Raw genomic sequence first — 15,179 nt, 5'->3', positions numbered from 1 at the left:
GCTGGGATTACAGGCATAAGCCACAGCGCCCGTCCAAATCGTACACTTTAAAATGGCTAATGTTATGTGGATTTTACATCCATTAAAAGAAACGAGGTGGCATACTGAGGGAGGAGGTGGCTGGGACTTCTATGTCTAAGGGAAGAGTTCTGGGGGCCTGGACTCCTGCATCTTCGGGAAGGAGGAAGGAGTTGGAGCTTGGACTCCTGGGTCCCCAAGGGTGGAGGCTCAGATCTGAGTCCAGGGGAGGACAGGGCTGAGAGTTTGGATGTTGAATATACAAAGCTGGAGGAAGGAAGTTAGGGGCCCCCAAAGCTAAAGTGCTGCCTGTTAGGTTCTAAGGAGACAGGACACAGTGGTTTGGGGATAGACAGCCCTTAGGAAATGGCCGCCAGACCAAAGGACCCAGGCAGTCCTGCAGCCTGGACTTTGCCTCTGCAGGATGCCTGCCTGAGCCCCACCCCAAATGCCAGCCCTTCTTCCCCGAGCTCACCCAGCCCCACTCCCAGGACTGAGAGCCCCAGGAAGCTTGGAGAGGTGAGCATCCTGGGGAGGCCCTGGAGGCTGGCAGGTGCATGGAGGGGCTGGGAGAGCAGGGAGAAACTCCCCCAGCAGGAGAATGTGTGAGCTAAGACTGAACACTGAAACAGGTGGAGAAGTTGCCTGGAGTGGAGGAGAGCTGGCCGATTAGATCAGACCCCCTCCCGTGACTTCTGTTTGAGAGCCAATGAGGGCCCAGAGGCCACGGCCACAATCTCATGCACCTGGGCCCTCTTCAAAGGGCTGGTTCTTCAGGTGTGAAGGGGAGGAGAGAGAGAGGAAAGAGAGGGGCCCAGCTCCAGCCCCTCGTTCCCCTGCAGAGCCCAGCATGTGAGGCTTACCTGTCCCTGTCGGCTGGGCTATCTCGGGGTTTGGACCTCATGAATGTCAGAGGCAGGAGGGACTCCAGAGTCTAAAGAAGGAGGGCCTAGAGGTCTGACCCTGGGTTTGAGGGAGGAGGGACTGAGGGACTGGACTCCTGGGTCCTGGGAAGAAGGAGGAGGCCATGACCCCAAATCCCTAAGTACCAAGCCGGGAGGAGGTCAGAAGCTGAAGGTGGCTGTTGGGAGAGAGAAGGAAAAGGGTCAGGTGGCAGCAGCAGTCTTTGTCTGGCTGGAGGGATTTTCGGATGGAGATGTCATCGCTGAGAGCTCCCTTCCCACCCACACTCAGCCTGCCTGGGGAACTCCAGCAGGGAAAAGGGGAAGGGTGAGAGGAAGGAGAAGGAGAGCGGAGGGGAGGAGGCGGGGTCATCAGGGCTCCGTATCTCACAGACCAGAAACAGAAGCTGCACCCAGAGAGCAGGCGGACCTCAGGCCCTCACTCTTGGGTACCCGAGTAGGTAAGAGCTGGGAGGTTGGACCTCAGAAGCTGGAGAAGAATGTCTGTATTCTAGGAGGAACTGGGGCCCTGGAATTCTGGGTCTTCCAGGTTGGAGAGAGCTGGAGGCTCAGATTCCTGGTTCCTGGGGAGCGAAGGGCTGAGACTTTGGACGTTGAACCCACAAAGCTGGAGGAAGGAAGTTAGGGGCCCCTGAAGCTAAGGTGCTGCCTGCTAGGTTCTGAGGAGACAGGACATGGCGGTTTGGGGGTAGAGAGCCCCTCAGGAAGTGTGGGTCAGACCCAAAGCCCCAGGCAGCCCTCCAGCGCTCCAGCCCGGACTTTCCCTCTGCCTTGGCCTGCCTGAGCCCCATCCCGAATGCCAGCCCTTCTTCCCCAAGCTCACCCAGCCCCAGTCCCAGGACTGAGAGCCCCAGGGAGCTTGGAGAGGTGAGCATCTCAGGGAGGCCCTGGAGGCTGGGAGGTGCAAGGAGGGGCTGGGAGGACAGGGAGAAACTCCCCAAGAAGAAGAATGCGTGAGATAGGGTTGAACACTGCGGTATAGGTGGGGAAATTGCCTGGAGCGGAGAGCTGGCCAATTAGATCAGACCCCCACCCGTGACTTCTGCCTGAGAGCCAAGGGGGGGCCTAGTGGTTGGGGCCACAATCTCATGCACCTGGGCCCTCCTTGAGGGCTGGTTCTTCAGGTGTGAGAGAGACAGGTGTCCTGCCTCAGCCCCGCTCCTTCACCTGCAGAGCCCGGCATGTGGGGCTACCTGTCGCTGATGCCCATCTTCCTAGCTGTCTGGGCTATCTCTGGCGTCTGGATCGTGTGAGTGTCAGAGGCATGATGGACTCTTGGGTCTGAGGGTGGAGGGGGCTGGGGCCTGGATTTCTGGGTCTGAGGAAGGAAGGGGTTGGGGGCCTTGACCCCTGGATCTGAGGGAGGAGGGGCTGTGGGCCTGGACTCCTGGGTCTGAGGGAGGAGGGGCTGGGGGTCTGGACTCCTGGGTCTGAGGGAGGAGGGGCTGGGGGCCTGGACTCCTGGGTCTGAGGGAGGAGGGGCTGGGGGGTCTGGACTCCTGGGTCTGAGGGAGGAGGGGCTGGGGGTCTGGACTCCTGGTCTGAAGGAGGAGGGGCTGGGGGTTCTGAACTCCTGGCCTGAGGGCGGAGGGGGCTAGAAGTCCTTGTTTGTTTGGTCAACAGAAGGAAAAGTTGTTGGTGGGAGTTGCCCACTCACTCTGATTTCCCCCGTAGTTTTGCCATTGCAGTAACCAACAGGACGGTGGACCTCAGCAAAGGCTTTCCCTACATCAGGTAGTCCTGCCCGAGGGTAGGGATTTGGGGGTACTGCCGCTGCAGGAAAGTGAGGGCCCTGGCTTGGACTGCCCAGGATGACCCTTTTGTCTTCCCCAGCATCTGCGGATCCTTTCCCCCTCAGAGCTGCATCTTCAGCCAGGTGCTCAATATGGGAGCTGCTCTGGGTAAATATTGCTTAGCCCTTTGGTTTAGTGCTCCCCAGCCCAGCCAAGCGAGCTCGGAGACGGCTCCTTTCTCAAACCCAGGAGTCCATGCCCCAGGCCCCTCCTTCCTCAAAATCCGGGAGTTTGCCGCCTTCTCCCTCACTTTGCTCCCCTCCCTTCCCTCGCTGGGTCCCAGGAGTCCCGGGTGGGTCTCCCTCCTACTTCCTTCTCCCCTCTCCTCCCAGCCGCGTGGATCTGCATTGTCCGTTACCACCAGCTCCGGGACTGGGGCGTCGGAAGGTGGCCTAACCAGCTGATCCTATGGACGGGTCTTCTCTGTGCCCTGGGCACCTCCGTGGTAGGCAATTTCCAGGTGAGACCCAGTCGGTGCCCAGGGTCTGCCCTCTCCGGCATCTGGAACTACAACTCCCAGCATGCCCCGCGGCCATAGGCTTATTGTCTCGCGGCTGGTTCCCGCGCGGCCTCCTGGGACTTGTATTTTTCTTTGGCCAGTTGCCTTGGACCGGCTGGATTCCTTTGCTTTCTGAATGGGGCACTCCGAGCGAGGCTGTTTGTATGTAGGACTTCTTTGACTTCGAGGAGGTTGGGATAATTTTCTGCCAGCCCCTCTCCCCAGCTCATTTAATGATGAAATTACTGGGCCAGGCGCAGTGGCTCACGCCTGTAATCTCAGCACTTTGGAAGGCCGAGGCGGGCAGATCATTTGAGATGAGGAGTTCGAGATCAGCCTGGCCAACATGGTGAAACCTCCTCTCTACTAAAATATATAAAAAGTAGCCGGGTGTGGTGGCAGGCGACTTAGTCCCAGCTACTTGGGAGGCACAGGCAGGAGAATCATTTGAACCCGGGAGGTGGAGGTTGCAGTGAGCCAAGATCGAGCCATTGCACTCAAATCTGGGGGATAAGAGTGAGACTTCTCTTAAAAAAAAAAAAAAAAAAGATGAAATTACTGGCCGGGCTCTGTGGCTCATGGCTGTAATCCCAGCACTTTGGGAGGCCAAGGCGGGTGGATCACCTGAGATCAGGAGTTGGAGACCAGACTGGCGAACATGGTGAAACCCTGTCTCTACTAAAAATACAAAAAATTAGCCAGGGGTGGTGGCAGGTGCCTGTAATCCCAGCTACTCAGGAGGCTGAGGCAGGAGAATCGCTTGAACCCGGGAGGCGGAAGTTGTAGTGAGCCAAGACCATGCCATTACACTCTAGCCTGGGCCACAAGAGTGAGACTGAGTTTCAAAAAAAGAAAAGAAAAAAGAAAAAAAAAAAAAAGAAAGAAAGAAAAGAAATTACTGAGGCTGGGCACAGTGGTTCATACCTGTAATCCCAGGACTTTGGCAGGCGGAGGCTTGAACCCAGGAGTTCAAGACCAGCCTGGACAACATAGCAAGACTCTGTCTCTACAAAAAATAATTAGCCAGGTGTGGTGGCGTGGCCTGTAGTCCCAGCTATGCAGGAGGCTGAGGTGGGAAGATAGAGGATTGCTTGAGCCCAGGAGGTCGAGGCTGCAGTGAGCTGTGATTGTGTCACTGCCCTCCAGCCTGGGGAACAGAGTGAGACCCTGTCTCAAAAAAGAAATGACTGAGATTTACTCATTCTTCATGTTAGGCAATTGACTGAACATTTGGCAGCCACTGGCAGCAGGCTTTCCATTTTGTACATGACTTCATTCCATCTCCATAAAGACTCTAGCTAGGTCTGTCCTTATTGCCCATGGACCACAGAGAATATATATATGTGTGTGTGTGTGTGTGTATGTATATATATGTGTGTATATATGTACATATATATATACACACACATATGAGATGGAGTCTTGCTCTATCACCCAGACTGGAGTGCAGTAGCATGATCTTGGCTCACTGCAACCTCCACCTGCCGGGTTCAAGTGATTCTCCTGCCTCAACCTACCAAGTATCTGGGACTATAGGCACCCACCACCACACCCAGCTAAATTTTTTTTTTGTTTTTTTTTTTTTTTTTTTTTTTTTTTTTTTTTTTTTTTTTTTTTTGAGACGGAGTCTCGCTCTGTCGCCCAGGCTGGAGTGCAGTGGCCGGATCTCAGCTCACTGCAAACTCCGCCTCCCGGGTTTATGCCATTCTCCTGCCTCAGCCTCCCGAGTAGCTGGGACTACAGGCACCTGCCACCTCGCCCGGCTAGTTTTTGTATTTTTTTTAGTAGAGACGGAGTTTCACCGTGTTAGCCAGGATGGTCTCGATCTCCTGACCTCGTGATCTGCCTGTCTCGGCCTCCCAAAGTGCTGGGATTACAGGCTTGAGCCACCGCGCCCGGCCTTTTTTTGTATTTTTAGTAGAGACGGGATTTCACCATGTTGGCCAGGCTGGTCTTGAACTCCTGACCTCAAATGATCCACCTGCCTCAGCCTCCCAATGTGCTCTGCAACTATTTATTTATTTATGTATTTGAGACAGAGTCTTGCTCTGTGGCCCAGGCTGGAGTGCAATGGTACGATCTTGGCTCGCTGCAGCCTCTGCCTCCCGGGTTCAAGCGATTCTCCTGCCTCAGCCTCCTGAGTAGCTGGGATTAAAGGTGCCTGCCACCACGCCTGGCTAATTTTTTGTATTTTTAGTAGAGATGGGGTTTCACCATGTTGGCCAGGTTGGTCTCGAACTCCTGACCTCAAGTAATCTACCCGCCTTGGCCTCCCAAAGTGCTGAGATTACAGGCGTGAGCCACCGTGCCCGGCAATATTTGTATTTTTTGTAGAGACCAGATTTTGCCATGTTGCCCAGGCGGGTCTCAAACTCCTGAGCTCTAAGTGACCCGCCTGCTTCACGTTCCAAAGAGCTGGGAATACAGAGGTGAGCCATCATACCTGGCCGAAATTTTAAGTATTTTAAAATTTTAATGGAATATTATGCTGTGTATCTGTGAGTCACATACAACTGTTAATATTTGAGAATTTTTCACCTGCAAGACCAATTTTTTGGGGAAATATCTGTCCTCTGCTTTGAGAATGCAAGATTTATTCCACTCATATTTACAGAGCATCTGCTATGTGCCAATCACTGTCCTAGGAATTGAGGCTATAGCATGAACAACAGATTTAAACGCCCGCCCTTGTGGAGCTGACAGTAGCCGACGTGCTTAACAAGCCCATCACTGGGTATGGAAAGTTGGCGATCACTGTCTACTACGTTGGTGAAAGGCCCTGGCCCTCTGGTGCCCCTTACCCTCCTTCCCAGAGTCTCCCTCCCAACTCCTCCCTTCTCCTCCCAGGAAAAGAACCAGCGGCCTACGCACTTAGCAGGGGCCTTCCTTGCCTTCATCTTGGGTAACGTCTACTTCTGGCTGCAGCTCCTCCTGCGGAGGCTGAAGAACCTGCCCCAGCCCGGGGCTCCCTGGATTGGGCCACTCCGTCTGGGCCTCTGCAGCTTCTGCACCATCCTCATTGTGGCCAGTATCCTCCTTGTATCCGGGGTAGGGGTTGGGGGTGGCTCTTCACCGGAATCGGTCTTCCTGTCTGGCTGTGTGTCACTGGGGACGTCTCTTCCTTTCTCTGGGCTTCAACATTTGCACAGGATTATGGCTTTGTCGTCGAGAATGCCGACTTTGGGGTCACGTTGCCCAGGTTGGAATGCCCTGTCCTCCACACACTAGCTGGGGGAATCTTCCGCGGGCTGTTACTTCTTGGTGTCAATGGTTTCCTCGTCCCTCAAATGTGGATAACGACAGGCTGACCTCAGGGTTGTGAGTGGATAGGATAATATGCACACGGTGCTTAGATCTGTGCCTGGCATATAGTGAGTGACCAGTAAATACTGGAAGAATGATATACCAAGAACAGTCCCAGGCCGGGCACGGTGGCTCACGCCTGTAATCCCAGCACTTTGGGAGGCTGAGGTGGGTGGATCACAAGGTCAGGAGTTCGAGACCATCCTGGCTAACACGGTGAAACCCCGTCTCTACTAAAAATACAAAAAAATTAGCCAGGCGAGGTGGCGGACGCCTGTAATCTCAGCTACTCGGGAGGCTGAGGCAGGAGAATGGCGTGAACCCGGGAGGCGGAGCTTGCAGTGAACCGAGATCACGCCACTGCACTCCAGCCTGGGGGACAGAGCGAGACTCCCTCTCAGGAAAAAAAAAAAGAGACCAGGTCTTGCTCTGTTGCCCAGACTGGTCTTGAACTCCTAGCCTCAGGCAATCCTCCCACCTTGGCCTCTCACCTTGGCTGGGATTGTAGGCATGAGCCACCACTTCTCAGCCCCCTTAGAAATCCCTGAATGAATGGAATACACTGTCTGGGAGGGCTGAGGTGATGAGTGGCTCCAGTGAGAGAAGTTCCAGAAAGCAAGAGCTGTCTCTGCTAGGCTGGAGCCTGGAGCCTGCAGGAGCTGGCAGAGCAGGAAAAGGTCTTAAGAAGCTGGTGGAAGGCGAGAGCCAGAGAAGGGATGGGGCAGACCAGGAGAGAAAGGTGCAAGACAGGAGGAGAGGGCTGGAGAGAGGCAGGTAAGGCAGATAGGACAAGACTTGGGGTGACCAGCTGGCCAAGAGGGATGAAGAGGGGGCCGGGAGTGTCTGCTGGGGCACATGAGTGGATGGTGGAGTTGTCATGGAGGAAGGGACACTCGGAAAGAGAAATAGATTTTACAGGGAAGAGGGAAGAGATTAGACTCTGGGAGTGAGCAGGAGGTGCCTGTGGGCCTTGGGTAGCGGGGAGGATGTTCAGGAGAAAGTTGCAAAACACAGTCTGAGGCTGGCGGTGGGGAGGGAGGCGTATTTAGGAAACCCTGCGTGTTTGGAGGGAGGAGCAATGGCAGCTGGGTGTCCTGGACAAGTAGGGAGGCAACCAGGCCCTTCCCTGGGTCAGGGAAGGGAGACAGAAACTTTCTGGGATATTGGGAATGCAATAGTAACACGGGGGTGCATGCAAAGGAAAGTGTGTGCAAGCAGCTTGAGATAGAGACGGGCTGGAGAGCATCGGAGTTATGGAGGAAGGTGAGAGCTGAGGATGGGGACACCCAGAGATGGCCTCCACCCAGCGCGAGGGGGCACAGAGACCAGGCCAGGCTCCCTGTCTGTCACGGTAGCAGTGTGGCCCTTGACCCTGGGCAGTGATTGTCCTCCACGCCTGCTCGCTGCGCAGCGTCTCTGCGGCCTGCGAGTGGGCCGTGGCCATGCTGCTGTTCGCCCTCTTCGGTCTCTTCGCCGTTGACTTCTCCGTCCTGGAGAGCTGCACCCTGTGTGTTCAACCGTGGCCCAGCCTCAGCCCCCCGCCGGCCTCCCCCATCTCCCTGCCGGTCCAGCTGTAGCAGCCACCCTGACCTGGGCCTCGCCCTCACCAGTGAAGCAGGAAAGATGGGGCCAATCTCAGTGCCCCGCACGCAGCAAGATGAGCCACTGGGGATCTCTCCAACCGGCTGGGGCTGCCGCTGACTGACCTGGAGCCGGAGGACCTGTGTGCCAGCGCGGAGGGCCTCTGAACGGCTGGTGGCAGCCAGCATCCCCGTCCCCGCCTTCGGGCCCTGCCCCTGCAATTGGGCACCCAGGAAGCGAGAGGCCAAGGCCAGCCAGCTGTCCCTGATCAAGGCTATTTATTATTATTATTATCTTTTTTTTTTTTTTTTTTGCCGCCGGCGGAATCAGAGACACGGACGCAGGCAGGATCACGCGAAACCAGAATTCCTTCCGGAGAGCAAATCCGTACAGAAGGTCGTGAAGGGGAGGACCAGGGGAGGAGGGGCCCAGGAAGAGGGGGTTGGGGACGACACAGGGACAAAGGCCCTGTCCGGATCTGCTAAGCCACCCCAACCAGCTCCCGTCCCTCCCCCACCCCACCCCGCAGAGAGATTGATCCATAAATAAAATAATAAATTAATCAATAAATAAAATAGAAACAGCTCCCCCGCCCCCTGTTCCCCTAGAACCACCCCCAGTTGGGCACGGCCCGCGGAGCCCCATCCCTGCAGGGCAAGGCCGGTTTTTGTGTCCACCCCCCTCCCGACATGTTCCTTGGGCCTTATTTACAGATTCACAGTTGGGGGGCAGGGAAGGGGGGTGGGGGGGTCCCCTCCCTCCCCGGCCCCCTGGGGTCAGGGCAGAGGGGTCCCGTTGGTGGCCAGGAGCTTCTTGTCCTTGGGGGGGCCTCGGCGGGGAGAGCTGCTCAGCTCTGGGTCTGGGCGGCCGGGCGGGGGTTGCAGGCTTCGGGGTGGGGCACCAGCAGGCCGGGTCTGGGCCCCATTTTTCTCATCTGCAAGGGAGGAAGAGGTTTTTCGTGGGTTCCACAGCCCAGGGTTGGGGTTCCCATTGCCAGGGGATGGGGGCAGAGTCTCCTTATCAGTTGGTCTCAGTGACCCCGAGGCTCCAGCTCCAATCCCCAATAAGACCCAGTCCCTCCACCACCTGGCCTTGAAGCCTCCAGACTTGGTTACTCGGAGGACACACCCCAAGTGACAAGGCCTGGCTCCCCTAGGATGGGGGCTGCACCCTATGCCCCCCGCAACCCTGGGGCCAGGTTAGTCCAAGGGAGACCTGGGCTGGGCCTGACTTTAGGAGACTCTCAGATTCTGGTTCTGATACTATTTGTTAAGAAACAGCTCACCAGGGCAGTGCTCAAAGTTCATAGCCAGAGGGCCCCCTGACTCCTACCCTGGTTGTTAGAGAGAAATGTCCCACGGAACTGGGCTCAAGGGAGCCTCCTGGTGGCAGGGGTCTCAGGCCCCTCATGCTGGGCCAGCCTGACTCAGGTCACTCTCTCCTGGGTCCTGAGGCCACCTCCTCTTTGGGACTATGGTGGAAACACTGGTTGCTGGGTGGTCTCTAGCAATTTCCATGGGACCCAGAATGTTACCTGAGGTCCCCTGGCAGAGACCTCGTTTTTCTTTTAAGACAAACTGAGGGGGCCGGGAGCGGTGGCTCACGCCTGTAATCCCAGCACTTTGGGAGGCCAAGACCGGCGGATCACGAGGTCAGGAGATGGAGACCATCCTGGCTAACACGGTGAAACCCTGTCTACTAAAAATACAAAAAAAGCAGGGTGTGGTGGTGGGCGCCTGTGGTCCCAGCTACTCGGGAGGCTGAGGCAGGAGAATGATGTGAACCTGGGAGGTGGAGCTTGCAGTGACCTGAGATCGCGCCACTGCACTCCAGCCTGGGTGACGAACGAGACTCTGTCTCAAAAAAAACAAAAAAAAACTGAGGGGGTGGCTGGGCGCTGTGGCTCACGCCTGTAATCCCAGCACTTTGGGAGGCCGAGGCAGGCAGATCATTTGAGGTCAGGAGTTTGAGACCAGCCTGGCCAACATGGTGAAACCCCATCTCTACTAAAAATACAAAAATTAGCAGGGTGTGGTGGCGGGCACCTGTAATCCCAGCTACTCGGGAGGCTGAGGTGGGAGAATCACTTGAAACCTGGGAGGTGGAAGTTGCAGTGAGCAGAGATCGCACCACTGCACTCCAGTCTGGGCGACAGAGCGAGACTCTGTCTCAAAAAACAAGAACTGGCCGGGCGCGGTGGCTCAAGCCTGTAATCCCAGCACTTTGGGAGGCCGAGACGGGTGGATCACGAGGTCAGGAGATCGAGACCATCCTGGCTAACACGGTGAAACCCCGTCTCTACTAAAAAAAAAAATACAAAAAAACTAGCCGGGCGCGGTGGCGGGCGCCTGTGGTCCCAGCTACTCGGGAGGCTGAGGCAGGAGAATGGCGTGAACCCGGGAGGCGGAGCTTGCAGTGAGCTGAGATCCGGCCACTGCACTCCAGCCTGGGCGGCAGAGCGAGACTCCGTCTCAAAAAAAAAAAAAAAAAAAAAAAAAAAAAAAAAAACCAAGAACTGGGGGGCTTGTCATAGCAACCACTATGACTTGGAGGCCTGGCCCCCCTGCTCCATTCTCCTTTATGAGACGGGTGGCTGAGCCCCCAGGGTGCCTGTTAGTCCTACATCTTCGAGGGTGTGCCCCTTTTGAGACCCCTGGTTGCTGAGGCCAGCTTTCCTTGGCAACGGGGTCCAGTGGACCTAATTTGCTTTCCGGTTGCCCCTAGCAACCATGAGGCGGGTTTCTGCACCTCAGCAGGACTGCCACTGGGGACCCAGCGGTCGTGGGGGGCCGTTCTGTGAACTGTAGGATGTTCTGCAGCATCCCTGGCCTCCACCCACAAGAGGCCACTGGCATCCCCCTGCTTTCCCCAGTTGAGATGAGGAAAAGCATCTCCAGACGTTGCTAAATGTCCCTGGGGGGTTGTGCTAGGCTGAGTAACGGCCCCCTCCGAAGAGGTCCACACGCAAGTACCGAGAACTTGTGATACGTTCCCTGACGGAGCAGAGGAGACCTTGTGCTGTGGGGAAGGTTAGGGACCGTGAGGTGGGGGGTTATCTTGGAGGATCTGTGCAGGTCCCGCCGAGTCACCTTTTCCCAGCTAAGTTCGGTCAGAGGGAAATATGGCGTCACTGGCTTTGAAGATGGAGGAAGGGGCCTTAACCAGAGGAGTGTGGGCAGCATCAAGGAACTGGAACCCACAAGGAAACAGACTCTGCCCGAGAGCCTCCCGGAGGGAGCGCAGCCCTCCAGGCACCCTGTGTTAGCCTGCGGAGACCGGGCTGGACGTCTGACCTCCAGGACTGTACAATAATCACCACTTGTGTTGTTTCAGCTCCTGAGGCTGTGTCATTTGTTGATGGTGGCCAAAGGAAACACACAGGGGCGAAACCAGCTCCCCGAGTTGAGAAGCATGGCTGCAGAGCCAAAGCCCTGACCCTGGCACTCAGAGTTTCTGGTGACAAGGCCAAAGCTGCCCTGGCCGCTGGCCTCAACACTGGGCCCTGTTTCCCTTCGGCAGGGGTCCGGGGTCCAGGAAGGGGCCTGGGCCCCATGAGGCTGATGCTGCCTGACTCCCCTCAGAGCAGACGGCTGTCCACGTGCCCTGCAATGGGGCCCCGTACGCTGTTTCACCGCGTCCCCCGCGACCTTGTTCCTAGGGGAGGGACTGCCGTGGTCTCAGGCATGAGGGCTGATTTCCGGGGCCGGCGCTCTTTTCCCTCGAGAATTCTGGCTACCTCTGGTTGCTTGGGCGGGCGCACCCCATGCTGTGGACTGAACATGGCATCCTCCCAAATTCATGTGCCAAAACCCAACCCCAGGGTGATGGTATTAGGCAGTCAAGTTGGGAGGTGATTAGGTCATGAGGGTGGGGCCTTCATGAATGGGGTTAGTGTCCTTAGGAAGGAGGCCCCGGAGACTTCCCTTGCCCCTTCTGCTATGTGAAGACACAGCACAAACGTGCTGTCTGTGACCCAGGAAGCAGCTCTCACCAGACACCAAAGCTGCTGGCGGCTTGATCTTGGACTTCCCAGCCTCCAGAATTGTCAGCAATAAATTTCTGTTGTTTGTAAGTTGCCCAATGTACGGTATTTTCTTATTGCAGCCTGAACACGCTAAGACACCTTTACAATGAACCTCTGCTGTGCCCTGATTGCTAGAGGATTTGAGTCTTTGATAACCAGGACTGGGAGCCCGGGAAGGCCGGATCCCCCAGAGCAAGATCTTGCACATTCTCATGAACTCAGCTTAGAATTCTGATTGCTAGGGACCATTCGGCCCCAGCCCCAGACTGAGGTGATGTCTGAGACCTGCAGAGGGTGGCCAATTTGTCCTGGGTTTAGACTCAAAGCCCTGCATCCCAGAAACACCCTTCAGTCCCAAGCAAACCAGGACGGTGGGTCACCCTCCTCCCGGACAGAGGTCCAGAACCTCTGTTGGCAGGATGTTCCACGACCCCCAACACAGAGCCTGTCGTCTTCTTAGGGACCCCTGGGAGCCAGTCCTCAGGTTGCTAGGGAGACCCTCCTCAGGCCCCAGCCTCTCGGGGAACCTGCTCACAACTCAGCAGATGAGACCTCAGCTATGACAATAGTGAAGGAGCCCACTAGCTGGGCCTCCTCTGCAAACCAAACCCCAGAGCACCTGCTCATGCTGGACCTCTTCCCACCACCCACAGTCCCCACCCCCCACGGCCCCCACCCCCCACGGCCCCCACCCCCCACGGCCCCCTCCACCCACGGCCCCCACCACCCACAGCCCCCTCCCCCCCACTGGCCACACCCCCCACGGGCCTCGCCCCCCATGGCCCCCTCCACCTATGGCCCCCACCACCCACAGCCCCCGTCCCCCACCTGCCAGGGCCTGCACGGAGGGCTGGTCATGCGTGCTCAGGAGCTGTGCCTGGATGGTCTCCACCACTCGCTTGAACCGACGGCTGGGACCTGGAGGGACAGGTGGGCAGAAAAACACTGACTGGGGGTCCAGGATCGGGAAGGCCGTCCCAGCCTGCAGAACCCAGTCCCTCCACCAAGCAAACCACCCCTCCCACTGTGCGTCTCCATCTCCCCTGCTCCGCTGGGACCACATCAATCCATGGTTTGCAAATGGGTCTGTGCTGCTATTTAAGGAACACAGTCAAACTCACGTACATTCAACTTCAAATAACAGGTGTTGGTTTCTATTCAAATAGATACTATTGCTAGAGTTAAAAGTTTCTGAGGCTGGCCGGGTGCGGTGGCTCAAGCCTGTAATCCCAGCACTTTGGGAGGTCGAGGCGGGCGGATCACAAGGTCAGGAGATCGAGACCACAGTGAAACCCCGTCTCTACTAAAAATACAAAAAAATTAGCCGGGCGCGGTGGCGGGCGCCTGTAGTCCCAGCTACTCAGGAGGCTGAGGCAGGAGAATGGCGGGAACCCGGGAGGCGGAGCTTGCAGTGAGCCGAGATCGCGCCACTGCACTCCAGCCTGGGCAAGAGCGTGAGACTCCGTCTCAAAAAAAAAAAAAAAAAGTTTCTGAGGCTGCCACTGAGCTTAGCAGGAATAAGCACTGCCATCAACTGGTGATGTCTGCTCTGGGCCGACTGATATTAGACAGCAGTGTGCTGTGTCTTCACCCTTTGGCTCTACCATCGTAAAGTAATAGGAAGAGCAGGGCTCTCCCTCTGAAGTTGAGAGGCCCGGGTTGGGCTGCAGCTCTGCCACAGTGTATTGTGTGACTCTGGCCAAGTCCATTGACCTCCCTATGACTCAGTTTTCTCCTCTGTAAAATGGGTGATTACTAACACCTCAGAGGCTGCCTGGAAGCTTCAAGGAGATCATGCATTCATTATTTACACTGTAAATGCCGGGGAAATGCTGATGAGACTGGGGAAATAGAGGATGGGGTTGTGGGGGGGGTCTGTGTGGGGAGGAGGAGCACAGAGAGTCGGCCCCAGCTGAACTCCATCTCCTCCTCTTGTAGCTGCACTCCTGGGCTCCTACACTATCTGAGCTGTCATGAACGGTCCCAGCTCTGGGCTGAGGGCAGCCTAGCCAAGAGACTCACCCGAGATGAGAGTGAAGGTGACGGAGTAGATGCCGCCGCCTCCACTGCCGTCCCGTCGCGGGGAGGGCTCTGGACCCTCAGAGGAGCTGATGTCCACCTGGAAGCGGACTGGCTTTTGGAAGACAGAGGGGCCGCCACTGGCCTTGTACTCGGCCCTGAAGCTGGTCTGTGACAGCACACTGTGACTCAGGCTGGGGATCTGAGCGAGGTGGGAACACAGGAAGGGGTGAGCCCAGGGAACGGATACCCAGCCCCGCAACCAGCTGTGGCCAAGGAACTACAAGTCCCACGAGCCACTGGAGGGAAAGAAGGACAGGAAATGCACTGGGAGGCCCCACTGCCTGCAAGGACTTGTAGCTTTTTCTATCCTATCAGCGAGTAATGGAGGAATGGCTGGACATAATCCTAACGTCACGAGGACTCTGATAGCTAGGTGACAGCCTCAGACTCCAAGACCACATGAAACACTGCTTGCTCCTTTTACAAATGCTTCCCATAAGCCATATCTGTCACAGAAACTCTAAGTCCCATCAGCCCCTAGGCAAAAAAACCACAGACCAGCAATGGGGCAGCCTTAAAATTGCCTGTGAAGTTTCTTTCGCTAGTTTGAAAGCTCACAGTAGGGGAATGGGAACTCAACAATCCTTGGGGACAGTGCAATTCAGGATCCTCTCTCCCCAGTTCCAGGCCTCTGGCCACGATAAATCTTTCCTGCCTACCGACTTCTACCCAACTCTGGCCATAAAACTACAAATCCCAGGAGCCCCAGGAGGAAGCCAGGCCTATGCTAAGGTGGTTAACTGGGACGTGTAGTTCTGCGGTGGCCAGGATCGACGGGGACCCAGGCCCCTCACCGACAGAAAGGCGTGGACAATGTCTGCTTTGATGCTGCTGAGAGGTTTGTCCTTTAGCACGAGGAATATTTGTTCTTCTTTGTCCAAGGAGATGAAGTTCCCGAACCAGGAGCGTTTTGCCAGCCTGAGTGGGAGGGGATGGTTTGGAGGAGGGTTAGGAAG

The 15,179-nt window shown here is 56.4% G+C and overlaps 3 protein-coding genes across 15 annotated transcripts in view; 1 reads left to right on the top strand and 2 right to left on the bottom strand.

Moving 5' to 3' along the window:
- The window catches only part of LOC126943250 (60S ribosomal protein L28), a 108,513-nt gene that overhangs the window by 68,570 nt on the left and 24,764 nt on the right, over window positions 1-15,179 (bottom strand). Inside the window, exon 1 of one of the 8 annotated variants that reach the window (XM_050771838.1) lies at window positions 12,898-12,901. The exons of 3 other annotated variants lie outside the window; for them this stretch is intronic. The gene's annotated coding sequence lies outside the window, so the exon portion shown is untranslated. 4 more of the 8 variants (XM_050771839.1, XM_050771840.1, XM_050771841.1 and 1 more) reach the window with 4 other exon arrangements.
- On the top strand, window positions 1,281-8,636 carry TMEM150B (transmembrane protein 150B). 4 transcript variants are annotated; one of them, XM_050771817.1, is made up of 7 exons: window positions 1,281-1,381; window positions 2,066-2,190; window positions 2,616-2,675; window positions 2,775-2,842; window positions 3,067-3,194; window positions 6,081-6,261; window positions 7,917-8,636. In XM_050771817.1, the coding sequence occupies exons 2-7, from the start codon at window positions 2,123-2,125 to the stop codon at window positions 8,111-8,113; spliced, it is 702 nt and encodes a 233-aa protein (XP_050627774.1). In that variant the 5' UTR covers window positions 1,281-1,381; window positions 2,066-2,122; the 3' UTR covers window positions 8,114-8,636. The 4 variants fall into 4 exon arrangements, with proteins under 4 accessions (XP_050627774.1, XP_050627772.1, XP_050627770.1 ...); XM_050771815.1 differs by lacking the exon at window positions 7,917-8,636 and having other exon boundaries at window positions 2,115-2,190; window positions 6,081-6,535; XM_050771813.1 differs by lacking the exon at window positions 7,917-8,636 and having other exon boundaries at window positions 6,081-6,535.
- The window catches only part of BRSK1 (BR serine/threonine kinase 1), a 31,837-nt gene continuing 25,170 nt past the window's right edge, over window positions 8,513-15,179 (bottom strand). For all 3 annotated transcript variants that reach the window (XM_050771692.1, XM_050771693.1, XM_050771694.1), the window contains 4 exons: window positions 15,018-15,141; window positions 14,164-14,362; window positions 12,970-13,059; window positions 8,513-9,051 (listed from right to left, as the gene is read on the bottom strand). In XM_050771692.1, coding sequence (XP_050627649.1) covers window positions 8,894-9,051; window positions 12,970-13,059; window positions 14,164-14,362; window positions 15,018-15,141 — 571 coding nt within the window. In that variant the 3' untranslated portion in view covers window positions 8,513-8,893. The remainder of the gene's footprint in view (window positions 9,052-12,969; window positions 13,060-14,163; window positions 14,363-15,017; window positions 15,142-15,179) is intronic.

This window comes from Macaca thibetana, chromosome 19, assembly GCF_024542745.1.
Source record: "Macaca thibetana thibetana isolate TM-01 chromosome 19, ASM2454274v1, whole genome shotgun sequence".
Taxonomy (NCBI): Eukaryota; Metazoa; Chordata; class Mammalia; order Primates; family Cercopithecidae; genus Macaca; species Macaca thibetana.
The sequence above is the reverse complement of the archived record's forward strand: the minus strand, read 5'-3'. Positions and strand labels throughout refer to the sequence as shown.